The sequence below is a fragment of the Oncorhynchus tshawytscha genome, linkage group LG16 (assembly GCF_018296145.1).
Source record: "Oncorhynchus tshawytscha isolate Ot180627B linkage group LG16, Otsh_v2.0, whole genome shotgun sequence".
Classification (NCBI taxonomy): Eukaryota; Metazoa; Chordata; class Actinopteri; order Salmoniformes; family Salmonidae; genus Oncorhynchus; species Oncorhynchus tshawytscha.
In genome coordinates this window covers 82,531,584-82,552,035 of record NC_056444.1, presented here as the reverse complement: position 1 = coordinate 82,552,035, position 20,452 = coordinate 82,531,584, and the positions used below count along the sequence as shown (strand labels likewise).

Sequence of the window (20,452 nt, the reverse complement as noted above, 5' to 3'; positions counted from 1 at the left end):
CCATCATCACCCGGCTTCCTCCCCGGGGGCCTCCTTCCCGGGCCCCTCATCCACAGCTCAGAGACAGAGGCGCCTCACGTTAATATAGATATGAGAGGGGGTTGTAGTAACATCTTAATGGTGCTTCATTTGGACTAAGTGGAAGCCCTTCTACAGAGTCTCAGTAGAAACCCTGCTACAGAGTCTTAGTAGAAACCCCGCTACAGAGTCTTAGTGGAAACCCCGCTACAGAGTCTTAGTGGAAACCCCGCTACAGAGTCTTAGTGGAAACCCCGCTACAGAGTCTTAGTGGAAACCCCGCTAGAGTCTTAGTAGAAACCCCGCTAGAGTCTTAGTAGAAACCCCGGAAACTTAGTAGAAACCCCGCTACAGAGTCTTAGTAGAAACCCCGCTACAGAGTCTTAGTGGAAACCCCGCTAAACCCCGCTACAGAGTCTTAGTGGAAACCCCGCTACAGAGTCTTAGTGGAAACCCCGCTACAGAGTCTTAGTGGAAACCCCGCTACAGAGTCTTAGTGGAAACCCCGCTACAGAGTCTTAGTGGAAACCCCGCTACAGAGTCTTAGTGGAAACCCCGCTACAGAGTCTTAGTGGAAACCCCGCTACAGAGTCTTAGTGGAAACCCCGCTACAGAGTCTTAGTGGAAACCCCGCTACAGAGTCTTAGTGGAAACCCTGCTACAGAGTCTTAGTAGAAACCCTGCTACAGAGTCTTAGTAGAAACCCTGTTGCTGAGCCAGGAAAACAAAGTAAGCATACTCCCTCGTCCCCATTGAGGAGCAAGCCCTTTACGAAGCAGCAAATTACAATCTCGAAAAAAGGAAATTCAGACAATTTGGAGGTGAAAAGACACTCCTTAAAATCAAAAATGGTTTAAATTGTTTCTTCATTAGATCCATTAAAGTCTCAGACAATTGTCTCCGTAAAATATTCAACACAATCAATCTCTGATCATTACGATCCGATATATCATTTTATAGGCCGCCTCCTCACACAGAAACACATTTTCCAGGTCGTCTAATTGAGAAAGAAACATCAATCCACATATACACCTCACACTATTCTACTTGGCAGGAAAATAACTCCAGGAGTTCTGTGTCTGTTTCCTCTGTTTGCTAAACCATTAAAGTCCAGTACCTACTGTAACATAAATGTCCACAACGTTCGAGTGAACATTGGACAGAGAAATGTAATAGATTGTGACTTGCATATCGTCATACCATCCTTCTCTCATCCTGGGACTTACACTATTACTGTCATAGAACACGGGGGCTTAAAAAGCAAAACCCCGTTGGGCCTCTACCAGAATGCTAACAAAATTAGCACAAACTAATAGCAAAATCAATTATTTTTTTTATTTCACCTTTATTTATTTAACCAGGTAGGCCAGTTGAGAACAAGTTCTCATTTGCAACTGCGACCTGGCCAAGATAAAGCATAGCAGTGTGAACAGACAACACAGAGTTACACATGGAGTAAACAATTAACAAGTCAATAACACAGTAGAAAAAAAAAAGAGTCTATATACATTGTGTGCAAAAGGCATGAGGAGGTAGGCGAATAATTACAATTTTACAGATTAACACTGGAGTGATAAATGATCAGATGGTCATGTACAGGTAGAGATATTGGTGTGCAAAAGAGCAAAAAAGTAAATAAATAAAAACAGTATGGGGATGAGGTAGGTAAAAATGGGTGGGCTATTTACCGATAGACTATGTACAGCTGTAGACTAAATAGACGCTGTTCGCTAAATGCTAACGAACTAAAATGAAGGCAAACTAATTGCAACGACGGGGACGTCCAGCTCTAAGTTATACGAGCATGGGTAGTAGCTACCGAATGTCATTTTCAGTGAGTGTGGACATTTGCAACCGAAAGTGAAGGAGAGGAAGAGTGTAAATGAACAAAGTTGTGATGCATGCTTTTCTGAAGGAACAGCAGCATGTGTCCACAGAGCAGAGGGGAGAAGACCAGAGGAGAATTAAAAACTCTAGTAGGAAGAACAAGGAAAAAACTGGCAGCTGTACAGATAACACATCCAGAGCTGTTTGACTTCTGGCAGAAAGCCATTATAAGATGGCTGATTGCATACGAGTGAACTTCACCTCATGTACACCGTACAACAGAGACTCCCTGATAGAACTACAACGCTACGGACTCACCAGCTGAAAGAACTACAACGCTACGGACTCACCAGCTGATAGAACTACAACGCTACGGACTCACCAGCTGATAGAACTACAACGCTACGGACTCACCAGCTGATAGAACTACAACGGACTCACCAGCTGATAAAACTACGGACTCACCAGCTGATAGAACTACAACACTACGGACTCACCAGCTGATAGAACTACGGACTCACCAGCTGATAGAACTACAACACTACGGACTCACCAGCTGATAGAACTAACTACGGACTCACCAGCTGATAGAACTACAACACTACGGACTCACCAGCTGATAGAACTACAACACTACGGACTCACCAGCTGATAGAACTACAACGGGACTCACCAGCTGATAGAACTACGGGACTCACCAGCTGATAGAACTACAACGGGACTCACCAGCTGATAGAACTACAACACTACGGACTCACCAGCTGATAGAACTACAACACTACGGACTCACCAGCTGATAGAACTACAACACTACGGACTCACCAGCTGATAGAACTACAACACTACGGACTCACCAGCTGATAGTACTACAACACTACGGACTCACCAGCTGATAGTACTACACTCACCAGCTGATAGAACGGACTCACCAGCTGATAGAACTACGGACTCACCAGCTGATAGAACTATGGACTCACCAGCTGATAGAACTACAACACTACTGACTCACCAGCTGATAGAACTACAACACTACGGACTCACCAGCTGATAGAACTACAACACTACGGACTCACCAGCTGATAGAACTACAATGGGACTCACCAGCTGATAGAACTCACAACACTACGGACTCACCAGCTGATAGAACTACAACACTACGGACTCACCAGCTGATAGAACTACAACACTACGGACTCACCAGCTGATAGAACTACAACACTACGGACTCACCAGCTGATAGAACTCACAACACTACGGACTCACCAGCTGATAGAACTACGGACTCACCAGCTGATAGAACTACAACGCTACGGACTCACCAGCTGATAGAACTACAACACTACGGACTCACCAGCTGATAGAACTACGGACTCACCAGCTGATAGAACTACAACGCTACGGACTCACCAGCTGATAGAACTACGGACTCACCAGCTGATAGAACTACGGACTCACCAGCTGATAGAACTACAACGCTACGGACTCACCAGCTGATAGAACTACAACACTACGGACTCACCAGCTGATAGAACTATGGACTCACCAGCTGATAGAACTATGGACTCACCAGCTGATAGAACTACAACGCTACGGACTCACCAGCTGATAGAACTACAACACTACGGACTCACCAGCTGATAGAACTACAACGCTACGGACTCACCAGCTGATAGAACTACAACACTACGGACTCACCAGCTGATAGAACTATGGACTCACCAGCTGATAGAACTACAACGCTACGGACTCACCAGCTGATAGAACTACAACGCTACGGACTCACCAGCTGATAGAACTACAACACTACGGACTCACCAGATGATAAACTACAACGCTACGGACTCACCAACCGACAGAACTACAATGCTACGGACTCACCAGCTGATAGAACTACAACACTACGGACTCACCAGCTGATAGTACTACAACACTACGGACTCACCAGCTGATAAAACTACAACACTACTGGACTCACCAGCTGATAGAACTACAACACTGGACTCACCAGCTGATAGAACTACAACACTACGGACTCACCAGCTGATAGAACTACAACACTACGGACTCACCAGCTGATAGAACTACGGACTCACCAGCTGATAGAACTACAACACTACGGACTCACCAGCTGACAGAACTACAATGCTAAAACTCACCAGCTGATAGAACTACAACACTACGGACTCACCAGCTGATAGTACTACAACACTACGGACTCACCAGCTGATAAAACTACAACACTACTGACTCACCAGCTGATAGAACTATGGACTCACCAGCTGATAGAACTACAACACTACGGACTCACCAGCTGATAGTACTACAACACTGATAGAACTACGGACTCACCAGCTGATAAAACTACAACACTACTGACTCACCAGCTGATAGAACTATGGACTCACCAGCTGATAGAACTACAACACTACGGACTCACCAGCTGATAGAACTACAACACTACGGACTCACCAGCTGATAGAACTACGGACTCACCAGCTGATAGAACTACGGACTCACCAGCTGATAGAACTACAATGCTACGGACTCACCAGCTGATAGAACTACAACACTACGGACTCACCAGCTGATAGAACTACAACACTACGGACTCACCAGCTGATAGAACTAATACTGACTCACCAGGACTCACCAGCTGATAGAACTACGGACTCACCAGCTGATAGAACTACAACACTACTGACTCACCAGCTGATAGAACTACAAGCACTACGGACTCACCAGCTGATAGAACTACAACACTACGGACTCACCAGCTGATAGAACTACGGACTCACCAGCTGATAGAACTACAACGCTACGGACTCACCAGCTGATAGAACTACAACGCTACGGACTCACCAGCTGATAGAACTACAAAAAAAAAAAAAAAAAACGCAACACTACGGACTCACCAGCTGATAGAACTACAACGCTACGGACTCACCAGCTGATAGAACTACAACGCTAGGGACTCACCAGATGATAGAACTACAACGCTAGGGACTCACCAGCTGATAGAACTACAACACTACGGACTCACCAGCTGATAGAACTACGGACTCACCAGCTGATAGAACTACAACACTACGGACTCACCAGCTCCCACCGTCTCCCGTTGTGCTATTTACAAACAAACACAGAACTGTTCAACTGTTCTGGGGAACTACGGTGAGCTTCGTAATGTGAAACAATGTGACAGGTGAAATTAACAACGAAATTAACACCTTTCTCTTTAACGTATTGCACAAGTTGACTGCAGGTATTAATTTAAAGTAGCTGCAAATATTCACATTTGTTGTAAAACCTCAAATAAATAGTTTTGACGGTATTAAATTAATTTTCCGTATATACGGTATACCGCCCAAGCCTCCGTAGGAAATAACCACTAGGAACGCATGGGTAAGAACCAACGGTTGATATACAGGGAGTCAGATGTCCCCTGTTCAACTTAACTTCAGTCTGCACAGTGACAGATGACTCTACATCCACATGCTTCACTCACCATCTGCCTTCAATAAAACACAGAAAAGAGGCCGTCTGCATTTCCCCCAAAACATACGAAGGATAATAACACCCACATCAAAGAGCTGTTTGAAGGGCCTTTACCACCAGGAATTCCAACAACAGTGGTGGGGCCTGCAGTTAAGTGCAGGCTAGGGGTGACTGAGGGTTAGGGATAGAGCCCTGCTCACGGGCCAGGGTTATAGGGACAGGGATAGAGCCCTGCTCAGGGGCCAGGGTTATAGGGGCAGGGTTAGAGCCCTGCTCAGGGGCCAGGGTTATAGGGACAGGGATAGAGCCCTGCTCAGGGCCAGGGTTATAGGGGCAGGGTTAGAGCCCTGCTCGGGGCCAGGGTTATAGGGACAGGGATAGAGCCCTGCTCACGGGCCAGGGTTATAGGGACAGGGATAGAGCCCTTATAGCTCACGGGCCAGGGTTATAGGGACAGGGATAGAGCCCTGCCAACGGGCCAGGGTTATAGGGGCAGGGTTAGAGCCCTGCTCGGGGCCAGGGTTATAGGGACAGGGATAGAGCCCTGCTCACGGGCCAGGGTTATAGGGACAGGGTTAGAGCCCTGCTCGGGGCCAGGGTTATAGGGACAGGATTATAGGGCCAGGGTTAGAGCCCTGCTCAGGGGCCAGGGATATAGGGCCAGGCCAGAGCCCAGCTCAGGGCCAGGGTTATAGGGCCAGGGTTATAGGGCCAGGGTTATAGGGCCAGGGTTAGAGCCCTTCTCGGGGCCAGGGTTATGGGGCCAGGGTTATAGGGCCTGGGTTATAGGGCCAGGGTTATGGGGCCAGGGTTAGATCCCTGCTCAGGGCCAGGGTTATAGGGACAGGGTTAGAGCCCTGCTCGGGGACAGAGGAAGGAAAAGGCTAGTACTCACCAGTTTAAAATCCTGAATGCTACATATGAAGTAGGGAGTGTTGGGCCTGCGGCTCTCCATATATACACAATCTGAAACACAGAGAGAGAGACCGTTAGAGGATGATAGACAGAGTAGACGGCAGGGGGACTCGGTGTGAGAGGGCGGGGGGACTCGGTGTGAGAGGGCGGGGGACTCGGTGTGAGAGGGCGGGGGGACTCGGTGTGAGAGGGCGGGGGGACTCGGTGTGAGAGGGCGGGGGGACTCGGTGTGAGAGGGCGGGGGACTCGGTGTGAGAGGGCGGGGGGGACTCGGTGTGAGAGGGCGGGGGGGACTCGGTGTGAGAGGGCGGGGGGACTTGGTGTGAGAGGGCGGGGGGGGACTTGGTGTGAGAGGGCGGGGACTAGGTGTGAGAGGGTGGGGACTAGGTGTGAGAGGGCGGGGACTAGGTGTGAGAGGGCGGGGGGACTTGGTGTGAGAGGGCGGGGACTAGGTGTGAGAGGGGGCAGGGATAGAGAAAGATGACTCAAGTAGCAAACAGAGTAAACTATAAAAACGGACATTATACTCGCCGGAGTTGCGTAAACAAACCAAACATTTAAATACTGTTATAGAAGGTACATTTAAAACACAAACAGCTCCGTCTATCAAGAGGTGTATATTAAAATACAGTACAGAAACACACAGCGAGGCGTGGCTTAACGTGACCATACCTCCAAGTAGCATACAGTCTTAGGGTAGTCCCGTTACTCCCATGTAATTAGGGTAGTGTGTGAGAGGGGCAGTTACTCCCATGTAATTAGGGTAGTCCCGTTACTCCCATGTAATTAGGGTAGTCCCGTTACTCCCATGTAATTAGGGTAGTCCCGTTACTCCCATGTAATTAGGGTAGTCCCGTTACTCCCATGTAATTAGGGTAGTCCCGTTACTCCCATGTAATTAGGGTAGTCCCGTTACTCCCATGTAATTAGGGTAGTCCCGTTACTCCCATGTAAATTAGGGTAGTCCCTCCCATGTTAGGGTAGTCCCGTTACTCCCATGCAATTAGGGTAGTCCCGTTACTCCCATGCAATTAGGTAGTCCCGTTACTCCCATGTAATTAGGGTAGTCCCGTTACTCCCATGTAATTAGGGTAGTCCCGTTACTCCCATGTAATTAGGGTAGTCCCGTTACTCCCATGTAATTAGGGTCCCATGTAATTAGGGTAGTCCCGTTACTCCCATGTAATTAGGGTAGTCCCGTTACTCCCATGTAATTAGGGTAGTCCCGTTACTCCCATGTAATTAGGGTAGTCCCGTTACTCCCATGTAATTAGGGTAGTCCCGTTACTCCCATGTAATTAGGGTAGTCCCGTTACTCCCATGTAATTAGGGTAGTCCCGTTACTCCCATGTAATTAGGGTAGTCCTGTTACTCCCATGTAATTAGGGTAGTCCTGTTACTCCCATGTAATTAGACTAACTTTGGTGTGATCCTAGGGTAGTCCTGTTACTCCCATGTAATTAGACTAACTGTGGTGTGATCCTAGGGTAGTCCTGTTACTCCCATGTAATTACACTAACTGTGGTGTGATCCTAGGGTAGTCCTGTTACTCCCATGTAATTAGGGTAGTCCTGTTACTCCCATGTAATTAGGGTAGTCCTGTTACTCCCATGTAATTAGGGTAGTCCCGTTACTCCCATGTAATTAGGGTAGTCCCGTTACTCCCATGTAATTAGACTAACTTTGGTGTGATCCTAGGGTAGTCCTGTTACTCTCATGTAATTAGGGTAGTCCTGTTACTCCCATAATTAGGGTAGTCCTGTTACTCCCATGTAATTAGGGTAGTCCTGTTACTCCCATGTAATTAGGGTAGTCCTGTTACTCCCATGTAATTAGGGTAGTCCCGTTACTCCCATGTAATTAGGGTAGTCCTGTTACTCCCATGTAATTAGGGTAGTCCTGTTACTCCCATGTAATTAGGGTAGTCCTGTTACTCCCATGTAATTAGGGTAGTCCTGTTACTCCCATGTAATTAGGGTAGTCCCGTTACTCCCATGTAATTAGGGTAGTCCTGTTACTCCCATGTAATTAGGGTAGTCCTGTTACTCTCATGTAATTAGGGTAGTCCTGTTACTCCCATGTAATTAGACTAACTTTGGTGTGATCCTAAGCAAACTACTGACATTTTTTTGTTGTGGTCTCAATACATGTTTTCAACAGCCTCCAGTGACGTTATTAAGGGGAAATTGGGAAAGGGGGGGAGATACCTAGTCAGTTGTACAACAATGCATTCACCTGAAATGTGTCTTCAGCATTTAACACACTTGGAATGAAAATAATGACATAATTAGTGGTTGTGGAAGGCTTATAATTAGCCTAGTTATAATTTCTGAAGTCAGTAGTGCTGAACTCATTAGATTATTGTTGACCATTTGAAATTATGGGTCTTTAACCTTTAAATTGTACAAAGCTTAGAGAAAAAAAGTGTTTGATTTTCTTTAGATATCGTGCATCGCCCGGCCCTATCTGGGAGGTAAAGTATTCAATAATGTAGCTTCGTATTTCGGGAGGAATCAGATTGTACCAGATGCCACTAAAAAAGAGCTTGTGCTGCACAACATTTTTTGTGGGGCACGCTCCCCCGGACCCCCCCCCAGGAATTCCCTGGCTGCATACATTTTCTAATTTGCCCGGCTACTCAATGTACTTAAGGAAAACACTGTGACGGATTGTGTGTTTGAATGCGGACTAGGCGGGCTGTGCTGCTAAATTTAATGTGACTGGTGCTATGGCCAGGTCATCAACCCTCAACTCCTTAACAAAAACATTCACACAGCACAGGAGACAAAAAGACACAGGCTACAGGACAAATGGTGCCCTAATCCATATGGAGTGCACTACTTTTCACCAGGGCCCATAGGGAACTATATAGGGAACATAGCATGACACTTCTGCTGCTGAGAGAAGGGGAGACCAGGGGTTTAGGCTGTACCACAGACCAGGGGTTTAGGCTGTACCACAGACCAGGGGTTTAGGCTGTACCACAGACCAGGGGGTTTAGGCTGTACCACAGACCAGGGGGTTAGGCTGTACCACAGACCAGGGGTTTAGGCTGTACCACAGACCAGGGGTTTAGGCTGTACCACAGACCAGGGGTTAGGCTGTACCACAGACCAGGGGGTTAGGCTGTACCACAGACCAGGGGTTAGGCTGTACCACAGACCAGGGGGTTAGGCTGTACCACAGACCAGGGGGGCTTAGGCTGTACCACAGACCAGGGGTTAGGCTGTACCACAGACCAGGGGGTTAGGCTGTACCACAGACCAGGGGGTTAGGCTGTACCACAGACCAGGGGGTTAGGCTGTACCACAGACCAGGGGGTTAGGCTGTACCACAGACCAGGGGTTAGGCTGTACCACAGACCAGGGGGCAAAACATGCATTAGGCTGTACCACAGACCAGGGGGTTAGGCTGTACCACAGACCAGGGGGTTAGGCTGTACCACAGACCAGGGGGTTAGGCTGTACCACAGACCAGGGGGTTAGGCTGTACCACAGACCAGTTAAACAGCCAGCTAGCAGTGAACTCTCCTTAAACCTCTAGTTCATTAAGATAAAACATGATAATTCCTGTTCTATTTCAGGTCTCTTTGTAAAGAAAAAATATCAGGAGGTGTTTTCTGAATGTTGTAAGCAAAAGGTATCAGAATTGATTCTCCTTGGCAAAACATGCATTATAAAGGCAGCCACACACACCGAGAGAGATGGAGTGAGATACACAATCAGAGGTCTGATGTATTCATCTACTTTTCACTATTGATTGTAAAAGCAGACATGTAATGATCCACAACCAATCAGTGTGTAGAGTCTGATCTGGCCTCGCTGCCCTTTACCCAACACTGAACATTCTGACATGAGTCGCAGAGCAGAGCAGAGCAGAGCAGAGGAGAGCAGAGGAGAGCAGAGGAGAGCAGAGGAGAGCAGAGGAGAGGAGAGGAGAGGAGAGGAGAGGAGAGAGAGAGGAGAGGAGAGGAGAGAGGGAGAGGAGAGAGGAGAGGAGAGGAGAGGAGAGAGAGAGAGAGGAGAGGAGAGGAGAGGAGAGGAGAGAGAGGAGAGGAGAGGAGAGGAGAGGAGAGGAAAGAGGAGAAAAGAGAGAGAAAAGAGGAGAAAAGAGGAGAAAGAGGAGAAAAGAGGAGAAAAGAGGAGAGGAGAAATGGGGGAGGGCCTCCTTGCACTCTCTGAACCTTCCTTTATATTATACAAAAGCCTCTGACAGACCGTTAGCATTAGCAATTCAGAGTCAATGACAATGGCACACTTAGCATTAGCATTGAGGAAGCACAGGCGTAGGTAGGAGGAGACATGTCAGGGTGCCAAATGGCCCTCCTATTCCATACACAGTCAGGGTCCACAGGGCTCTGGTCTAAAGTAGTGCACTGTGAAGGGAAAAGGGAGCGATTTGGGACACAGCAGTGGTCTCTTTCAGGTAAGAGACACTTGCAGACGTGTCCATAAGGACAAAAACCCACATGAACTGAAACAGGGAGGTCTTCATTATTCCAATAAGAAACACTTATAACCCTATACTGTTTAGAAAAAGGTTTTGCTACAACATTCCCTATTAAACATGACCCAGGCAGGCAGGGAGATAAAGGTTTTGCTACAGCATTCCCTATTAAACATGACCCAGGCAGGCAGGGAGAAAGAGACAGGCAAACAAGACGCTTCTAGAAGCTTCTATATTTTCTTCCTGTCAGTTGCCGTGGGCATCGTTAATTATTTGTTTGTGCGGGTTGTCGTTGTTATTGATCTGGTCGTGTTGTTATTGATCTGGTCGGGGTTGTTGTTATTGATCTGGTCGTGGTGTTGTTATTGATCTGGTCGTGGTGTTGTTATTGATCTGGTCGTGGTGTTGTTATTGATCTGGTCGTGGTTGTTGTTATTGATCTGGTCGTGGGTGTTGTTATTGATCTGGTCGTGGTGTTGTTATTGATCTGGTCGTGGTGTTGTTATTGATCTGGTCGTGGTGTTGTTATCGATCTGGTCGTGGTGTTGTTATTGATCTGGCGGGGTTGTTGTTATCTGATCTAGTCGTGGTGTTGTTATTGATCTGGTCGTGGTGTTGTTATTGATCTGGTCGTGGTGTTGTTATCGATCTAGTCGTGGTGTTGTTATTGATCTGGTCGTGGTTGTTGTTATTGATCTGGTCGTGTTGTTATCGATCTGGTCGTGGTGTTATTGATCTGGTCGTGGTTGTTGTTATTGATCTGGTCGTGTCAACTACAGCTGTTATTGGTCGTGTCATCTACGGGGCTGCAGCAAGGTGGAATAAAGATATCAAATAGCTGAGGAGAGCGATGATAGACAGACAAAGCACAGGGTACTAAGGAGAGCTCTGATAGTACCCTGGGCTTGGTCTGTCTAAGGAGAGCTCTGATAGTACCCTGGGCTTTGTCTGTCTAAGGAGAGCTCTGATAGTACCCTGGGCTTTGTCTGTCTAAGGAGAGCTCTGATAGTACCCTGGGCTTTGTCTGTCTAAGGAGAGCTCTGATAGGACCCTGGGCTTTGTCTGTCTAAGGAGAGCTCTGATAGTACCCTGGGCTTTGTCTGTCTAAGGAGAGCTCTGATAGTACCCTGGGCTTTGTCTGTCTAAGGAGAGCTCTGATAGTACCCTGGGCTTGGTCTGTCTAAGGAGAGCTCTGATAGGACCCTGGGCTTTGTCTGTCTAAGGAGAGCTCTGATAGTACCCTGGGCTTGGTCTGTCTAAGGAGAGCTCTGATTGTACCCTGGGCTTTGTCTGTCTAAGGAGAGCTCTGATTGTACCCTGGGCTTTGTCTGTCTAAGGAGAGCTCTGATAGTACCCTGGGCTTGGTCTGTCTAAGGAGAGCTCTGATAGTACCCTGGGCTTTGTCTGTCTAAGGAGAGCTCTGATAGTACCCTGGGCTTTGTCTGTCTAAGGAGAGCTCTGATAGTACCCTGGGCTTTGTCTGTCTAAGGAGAGCTCTGATAGTACCCTGGGCTTTGTCTGTCTAAGGAGAGCTCTGATAGTACCCTGGGCTTGGTCTGTCTAAGGAGAGCTCTGATAGTACCCTGGGCTTGGTCTGTCTAAGGAGAGCTCTGATAGGACCCTGGGCTTGGTCTGTCTAAGGAGAGCTCTGATAGTACCCTGGGCTTTGTCTGTCAGAGTGGCAAACACACACACAGTAACCTGGGGGGGCAGATCTTCTGCAGTCTCAATGAGCTATTCTAGAGGAGGGGGGCGTGTGTGTGCGTAGGAAGGTTCACGTTGTCACGGATACCCCTTTCTTTCCAGCCTTTCCCATTTAAAAAAAAAAGACTCTCCTTCTCCCTCTGTTTTCCAACCTGGCTCCAGTTGAAGTCATTTACAAGATCACATGAATGAACATTTCCATCAGTGCTTTACTGTGACCTGAGGGGCTGACAGAGGCAGACAGCATGTGTAAAGAGAGGGAGAGGAGAGGGATGAGGGAGAGAGAGGGGGAGGGGGAGAGAGATGGAGGGGTCTGAGGGAGAGAGGGAGAGGAGAGGGATGAGGGAGAGAGAGATGGAGGGAGAGAGGGATGGAGGGAGGGAGAGAGGGGGATAGAGGGAGAGAGGGAGAGGGGGAGAGGGGGAGAGAGGGATGGAGGGATGAGGGAGAGAGAGATGGAGGGAGAGAGGGATGGAGGGAAAGAGGGAGAGAGGGATGGAGGGAGGAGGGGATAGAGGGAGAGAGGGGGATAGAGGGAGAGAGGGGGAGGGGGATGAGGGAGAGAGGGATGAGGGAGAGAGGGATGAGGGAGAGAGGGATGAGGGAGAGAGGGATGGAGGGAGGGAGAGAGAGGGGAGGGGGATGAGGGAGAGAGGGATGGAGGGAGAGAGAGATGGAGGGAGAGAGAGATGGAGGGAGAGAGAGAGGGGGAGGGGGATAGAGGGAGAGAGGGATGGAGGGAGAGAGAGATGAGGGAGAGAGAGGGGGATGGAGGGAGAGAGGGGGAGGGGGATGGAGGGAGAGAGGGATTGAGGGAGAGAGAGGGGGAGGGAGGGAGAGAGGGATTGAGGGAGAGAGAGGGGGAGGGAGGGAGAGAGGGGGAGGGAGAGGGGGATGGAGGGAGAGAGAGAGGGGGATGGAGGGAGAGAGGGATGGAGGGAGAGAGGGGGTGGGGGATAGAGGGAGAGAGGGATGGAGGGAGAGAGGGATAGAGGGAGAGAGGGAGGGTGATGAGGGAGAGAGGGATGGAGGGAGGGGGGAGGGATGAGGGAGAGAGGGATGGAGGGAGAGAGGGATGGAGGGAGAGAGGGGGGAGGGGGATTAGGGAGAGAGGGATGGAGGGAGAGAGGGATGGAGGGAGAGAGGGATGAGGGAGAGAGGGATGAGGGAGAGAGGGATGAGGGAGAGAGGGATGAGGGAGAGAGGGATGAGGGAGAGAGGGATGGAGGGAGAGAGGGATGGAGGGAGAGAGGGATGGATGGAGAGAGGGGGAGGGGGATTAGGGAGAGAGGGATGGAGGGAGAGAGGGATGGAAGGAGATGGGGGAGGGGGATTAGGGAGAGAGGGATGGAGGGAGAGAGAGGGGGATGGAGGGAGAGAGAGGGATGGGGAGAGGGGGATGAGGGAGAGGGGGATGGAGGGAGAGGGGGAGGGGGATGGAGGGAGAGAGGGAGAGGTAGATGGAGGGAGAGAGGGAGAGGTAGATGGAGGGAGAGAGGGGGGAGGGGATGGAGGGAGAGAGGGAGAGGTAGATGGAGGGAGAGAGGGGGAGGGGGATGGAGGGAGAGAGGGAGAGGTAGATGGAGGGAGAGAGGGAGAGGTAGATGGAGGGAGAGAGGGGGAGGGGATGGAGGGAGAGAGGGATTGAGGGATTGAGGGAGAGAGGGGGAGAGGGATTGAGGGAGAGAGGGGGAGGCAGATTGAGGGAGAGAGATGGAGGGAGAGAGGCATGGAGGGAGGGAGAGAGGGGGAGGGGGATAGAGAGAGAGATGGAGGGAGAGAGGGATGGAAGGAGATGGGGGAGGGGGATGGAGGGAGAGAGGGATGGAGGGAGAGAGGGGGAGGGGGATGGGATGGGAAGAGAACAAAAGAGTCCAATCTGAAAGAGATGAGATGACACGTTTGATGTCTAATCAGGGACTTAAGGTTTTAGTGTCCTATAAACTTTCCAGCAAGCTGCGCCACGTTCATTCAGCCTGGATGGATGTCGTTGTACCCTCCCCCTTTGCCCTCAGAACAGCCTCAATTCGTCGGGGCACGGACTCTACAAGGTGTCGGGAAGGGATGTTGGACCATGTCAACTCCAATGCTTCCCACAGTTGGGTACATTTTTCTAGATGTCCTCTGGGTGGTGGACCATTCTTGATCCACAAGGGAAACTGTTGAGCGTGAAAAATCCAGCAGCGTTGCAGGGTCTTGACACAAACCGGTGTACCTGGCTACCTACGTTCAAAGGCACTTCAATATTTTGTCTTGCCTATTCACCCTCTGAATGGCGCACGTACACAATCCATGTCTCAAGGCTTAAAAATCCTTCTTTAACCTGTCTCCTCTCATCTACACTGATTGAAAAGGATTTAACAAGTGACCTCAATAAGGGATCATAGCTTTCACCTGGTCAGTGTATGTGATGGTAAGGTGTTCAGGTGTTCCTAATGTTTTGTCCACTCAGTGTGTGTGGGTTAATAGTATCTTGAGGTGGTGGGCCATGTGCTCCTTCAGGCTTCAGCAGTCATGTTACAGTCAGGCCATTTTGTTCTCTAGAGAGTCTCTCTATCAACCAGGGAAGTGGAGGAGGAGCAGGCCTCGGGGGTGGTGTGTGTGTGTGTGTGTGTAGGGACTTAAAGACTGAAGTGTGTGTTGAGACATGGCCACAGGCCCTTTGTAGACTAGGCTATTGCTTTTCCCAGCCAGCAGCCACGAGTTCTACCTCACACACACACACGAGGGGAGAGAAAACGCTCAAACGATCGAACCAACCCTACCTAGAGAGAGAAAGAAAATCCCATTGAATTGAAAGAGACGGCCAAAAAGATAGACAGAGCTCCAGCTCAGTCGTACTACAGCAGAAAGATACGATTGTAACCGTGTCTCAGAAACCGTGTCTCAGATCTGCGTTCTATCCTCAGTCTAATGTAACGTGATCCGGAGGCAGCCATTGGTCCTGTAATGCATTGTCAGTTAACTGACCTGAATATTCATGAGTGAGGGGAGAGGGGTGTGTGTGTGTGTGTGTGTGTGTGTGGGGGGGGGGTACTCCTCAAGCCTCCCATCCTCCTCTCTCTTAGCTGTTTCTCATTGTTCAGTACAGAGAGCCATTCTCAGTCCAACGGCTGTGAGGCATGTCTAATTTAAAACACACCTAGACCACTAAAACCACCAACTACAGCCCCCAGCTCTCTCTCTCTCTCAATTCAAAGGACTTTCCGGCATTGGGAAACACATGAAATAGATTTAATTTTTTTAAACTAAAGTGAAATAAACAAATCAGAAATGAACAGTAAATATTACAATATAATAATAAAGATGTATATTCTGTAAACATAGAGACACACACTCCATTTATAAACTCTAGGTCATTTATGGGGTAAATTTGGTGATAACTCAATAAATGACAAGAGGCTACGACTCTATTTGACCGGTTATTGGCCGTTAGTCAGCACACAAAACACTTTCTGTTCTTTATTATGGACAGTGTTGCAGCATCGTGCAAATACTTCAAGTACACAAAGGGAAAATGAATAAACATAAATATGGGTTGTATTTACAACAGTGTTTGTTCTTCACTGGTTGCCCTTTTCTCGTGGCAACAGGTCACAAATCTTGCTGCTGTGATGGCACACTGTGGAATTTCACCCAGTAGATATGGGAGTTTATCAAAATCGGGTTTGTTTTCAAATTCTTTGTGGATCTGTGTAATCTGAGGGAAATATGTCTCTCTAATATGGTCATACATTGGGCAGGAGGTTAGGAAGTGCAGCTCAGTTTCCACCTCATTTTGTGGGCAGTGAGCACATAGCCTGTCTTCTCTTGAGAGCCATGTCTGCCTACGGCGGCCTTTCTCAATAGCAAGGCTATGCTCACTGAGTCTGTACAGTCAAATATTTCCTTAAGTTTGGGTCAGTCACAGTGGTCAGGTATTCTGTGTCAGGCCATGAATTTCCAGGCGTCATCGACGAGGGGCCGTAATGTTCGCAAAACGAAATTCATGCCTTGTGGACAAAGTGGCCGTTGGGCTGAATATAATAATTATAATTCCTGTCTCCTGGCTGCCAGTCGCCGTGCTCCGAAGCACTTCTCACTCACATGGCTCTCTCAGATATCTCAAATCTTACGAGCCAATGCCGGTCACATGACCTGGTCCATCGAAACAGGCATCCGAGGAATTCCGAGGTGCATATTGAAAAAAAAAACGCCCCCATTTCCTTATCATCAGCCAACAAGATGAGTGACAAACAGCCGAATCACACGCCTGTGTGTCAATCTACTGTCCTCATCGTACAAAAGTTGACCTATTCCATTGGTCAGCTTGTAATATTCCAAACATACTCTGGGACAGTTGTGGGACATGATAAATCCCAAATGAATACAACAAGTGTAAATATATATATATATATATAGTAAAGATCATGCTATTTACTCACATTACAAGTGCAGCAACACGTCAGTACGCTATAAGCGCAAATGTGCCAAAATGCAATTAGCGGGGAAAACTCTGTTGTCAAACATGAACATTCCTATGGTAGAAACACAAAGATAAACCTCGTAAAATGACAACAACAAAAAGCGTTCAGGTTTAAAACAATTAGGTTAAATAGGTACAAAATATTGACTGCCTCCACTCAGACTGCAAGGTGGGTGATGTTGTAGTCAGTGTACAACAGTCATTGACCTTTCTCTCCTATCTGACCCAACAGTCATTGACCTTTCTCTCCTATCTGACCCAACAGTCATTGACCTTTCTCTCCTATCTGACCCAACAGTCATTGACCTTTCTCTCCTATCTGAACCAACAGTCATTGACCTTTCTCTCCTATCTGACCCAACAGTCATTGACCTTTCTCTCCTATCTGAACCAACAGTCACCTATCTGAACCACCAGTCACTACTGACCTTTCTCTCCTATCTGAACCACCAGTCACTACTGACCTTTCTCTCCTATCTGAACCAACAGTCATTGACCTTTCTCTCCTATCTGAACCAACAGTCACCTATCTGAACCAACAGTCACTACTGACCTTTCTCTCCTATCTGAACCAACAGTCATTGACCTTTCTCTCCTATCTGAACCAACAGTCACTACTGACCTTTCTCTCCTATCTGAACCAACAGTCACTACTGACCTTTCTCTCCTATCTGAACCAACAGTCACTACTGACCTTTCTCTCCTATCTGAACCAACAGTCACTACTGACCTTTCTCTCCTATCTGAACCAACAGTCATTGACCTTTCTCTCCTATCTGAACCAACAGTCATTGACCTTTCTCTCCTATCTGAACCAACAGTCATTGACCTTTCTCTCCTATCTGAACCAACAGTCATTGACCTTTCTCTCCTATCTGAACCAACAGTCACTACTGACCTTTCTCTCCTATCTGAACCAACAGTCATTGACCTTTCTCTCCTATCTGAACCAACAGTCACTACTGACCTTTCTCTCCTATCTGAACCAACAGTCATTGACCTTTCTCTCCTATCTGAACCAACAGTCACTACTGACCTTTCTCTCCTATCTGAACCAACAGTCATTGACCTGTTGGTCTCTCCTATCTGAACCAACAGTCATTGACCTGTTGGTCTCTCCTATCTGAACCAACAGTCATTGACCTGTTGGTCTCTCCTATCTGAACCAACAGTGCCTCAAGTGCACGTCGACAGAATCAAGCCGTTAAGAGATGAATAATGATCCTACATTATATTAGTCAAGCATGACTGGCATTTAGCCAATATGTAATAACAAAATCTAATTTAAGTTTGGCTCCATTTTCAGGCATCTGCCTCATTGTCAGCGTCTATCTGGACGTGACAGGCTGTAGCCAATACACACAGGCCATCCCCTACACTTTTCACATGTTCATTATTTATCTACACGTGTTTCTCTTAACAGAACAGCTACTGTTTTTCACCTTGCTGTCCTAGAAGTTGGCATTGGTGCCATGGCAGACTGGGAATCTTTTGAAGGACAAATAGCCCTTGCCCCTAAAATCACTCAAATACAGGCCTGTCCTCTGTCTCCTCTGTTTAGGGCCAGAGAGCATTCCAGTTTGCTCTGTTTTGTCAAGTCATTTTATTTTTCTCATGATTTGGTTGGGTCTAATTGTGCTGCTGTCCTGGGGCTCTGTGATGTGTGTTTGTGAACAGAGCCCCAGGACCAGCTTGCTTAGGGGACTCTTCTCCAGGTTCATCTCTCTGTAGGTGATGGCTTTGTTATGGAAGGTTTGGGAATCGCTTCCTTTTAGGTGGTTGTGGAATTTAACGGCTCTTTTCTGGATTTTGATAATTAGCAGTTATCGTCCTAATTCTGCTCTGTTTGCGGTTTTGCGTTGTAAAACAAAGTATATTTTTGCAGAATTCTGTATGCAGTCTCAATTTGGTGTCCGATTTTGTGAATTCTTGGTTGGTGAGCGGACCCCAGACCTCACAACCATAAAGAGCAATGAGTTCTATAACTGATTCAAATATTTTTAGCCAGAATCTAATTGTAATGTCAGATTTTTATGTTCCTTTTGATGACATAGAAGGTCCTTCTTGCCTCGTCTCTCAGATCGTTCACAGTTTTATATAGACCTTCATACCAAATTGAGTCAAAAGATATTTTGAAATCAACAAAGCATGAGAAGACATTGCTTACGTTTTGTTTGTCAATAAGGGTGAATGTGGTCTGTCGAACGGTAATCACATTTTCACATTTGCTCAGGACATCGTTTTCACTGTGGAAGTGTAGGAGTCTGCTGTTAATGATAATGCAGAATTTACAGAGGTTGCTCTCTCTCTCTCTCTTTTTGCTGCAGCATGAAGGTGTGTGGTAATGTTAGCCAATTGGTTTTATGAGCCAGCATGGACAGAATGTAGAGGTAACACCCACCCCCACAGAACCCTACACCCACAGAACACTACACCCACAGAACCCTACACCCCCAGAACACTACACCCACCCCCACAGAACACTACACACACCCCACAGAACACTACACCCACAGAACACTACACCCACCCCCACCCCATCGAACACTACCCCCAGAACCCTACACCCACAGAACCCTACACCCACCACCCACAGAACCCTACACCCACCACCCACAGAACCCTACACCCACCACCCACAGAACCCTACACCCACCACCCTACACCCACCACCCTACACCCACAGAACCCTACACCCACAGAACCCTACAACCACAGAACCCTACAACCACAGAACCCTACAACCACAGAACCCTACAACCACCACCCACAGAACCCACCACCCACAGAACCCACCACCCACAGAACCCACAGAACCCACCACCCACAGAACCCTACACTCACCACCCACAGAAGACTATACCCACAGAATACAACGCTACACCCACCCCCACAGAACGCAACCCACCCCCCACAGAACGCTGCACACCCCCACAGAACGCTGCACACCCCCACAGAACGATACACACCCCCACAGAACGATACACACCCCCACAGAACGCTGCACACCCCCACAGAACGCTGCCCTATTCCCTACACCCCCCACAGAACGCTACACCCCCCACAGAACGCTACACCCCCACAGAACGATACACACCCCCACAGAACGCTGCACACCCCCACAGAACGCTGCCCTATTCCCTACACCCCCCACAGAACGCTACACCCCCACAGAACGCTACACCCCCGCACAGAACGCTACACACCCCCACAGAACGCTACACCCCCCACAGAACGCTACACACCCCCACAGAACGCTACACACCCCCACAGAACGCTACACACCCCCACAGAACGCTACACACCCCCACAGAACGCTACACACCCCCACAGAACGCTACACACCCCCACAGAACGCTACACACCCCCACAGAACGCTACACACCCCCACAGAACACTACACACCCCCACAGAACACTACACACCCCCACAGAACACTACACACCCCCACAGAACACTACACACCCCACAGAACACTACACACCCCCACAGAACACTACACACCCCCACAGAACACTACACACAAACTAACAGTGAGAGAAGGAAAATCCTTTTTGAATTCAACAAAAAAAACAGAACCAGGTA

General features: G+C 48.3%; 1 protein-coding gene across 1 annotated transcript in view; it reads right to left on the bottom strand.

The window, feature by feature from the left end:
• Positions 1-20,452, bottom strand: part of rerea (arginine-glutamic acid dipeptide (RE) repeats a) — a 269,119-nt gene that overhangs the window by 176,865 nt on the left and 71,802 nt on the right. The window contains 1 exon segment of the mRNA XM_042299790.1: positions 6,233-6,303. Coding sequence (XP_042155724.1) covers positions 6,233-6,303 — 71 coding nt within the window.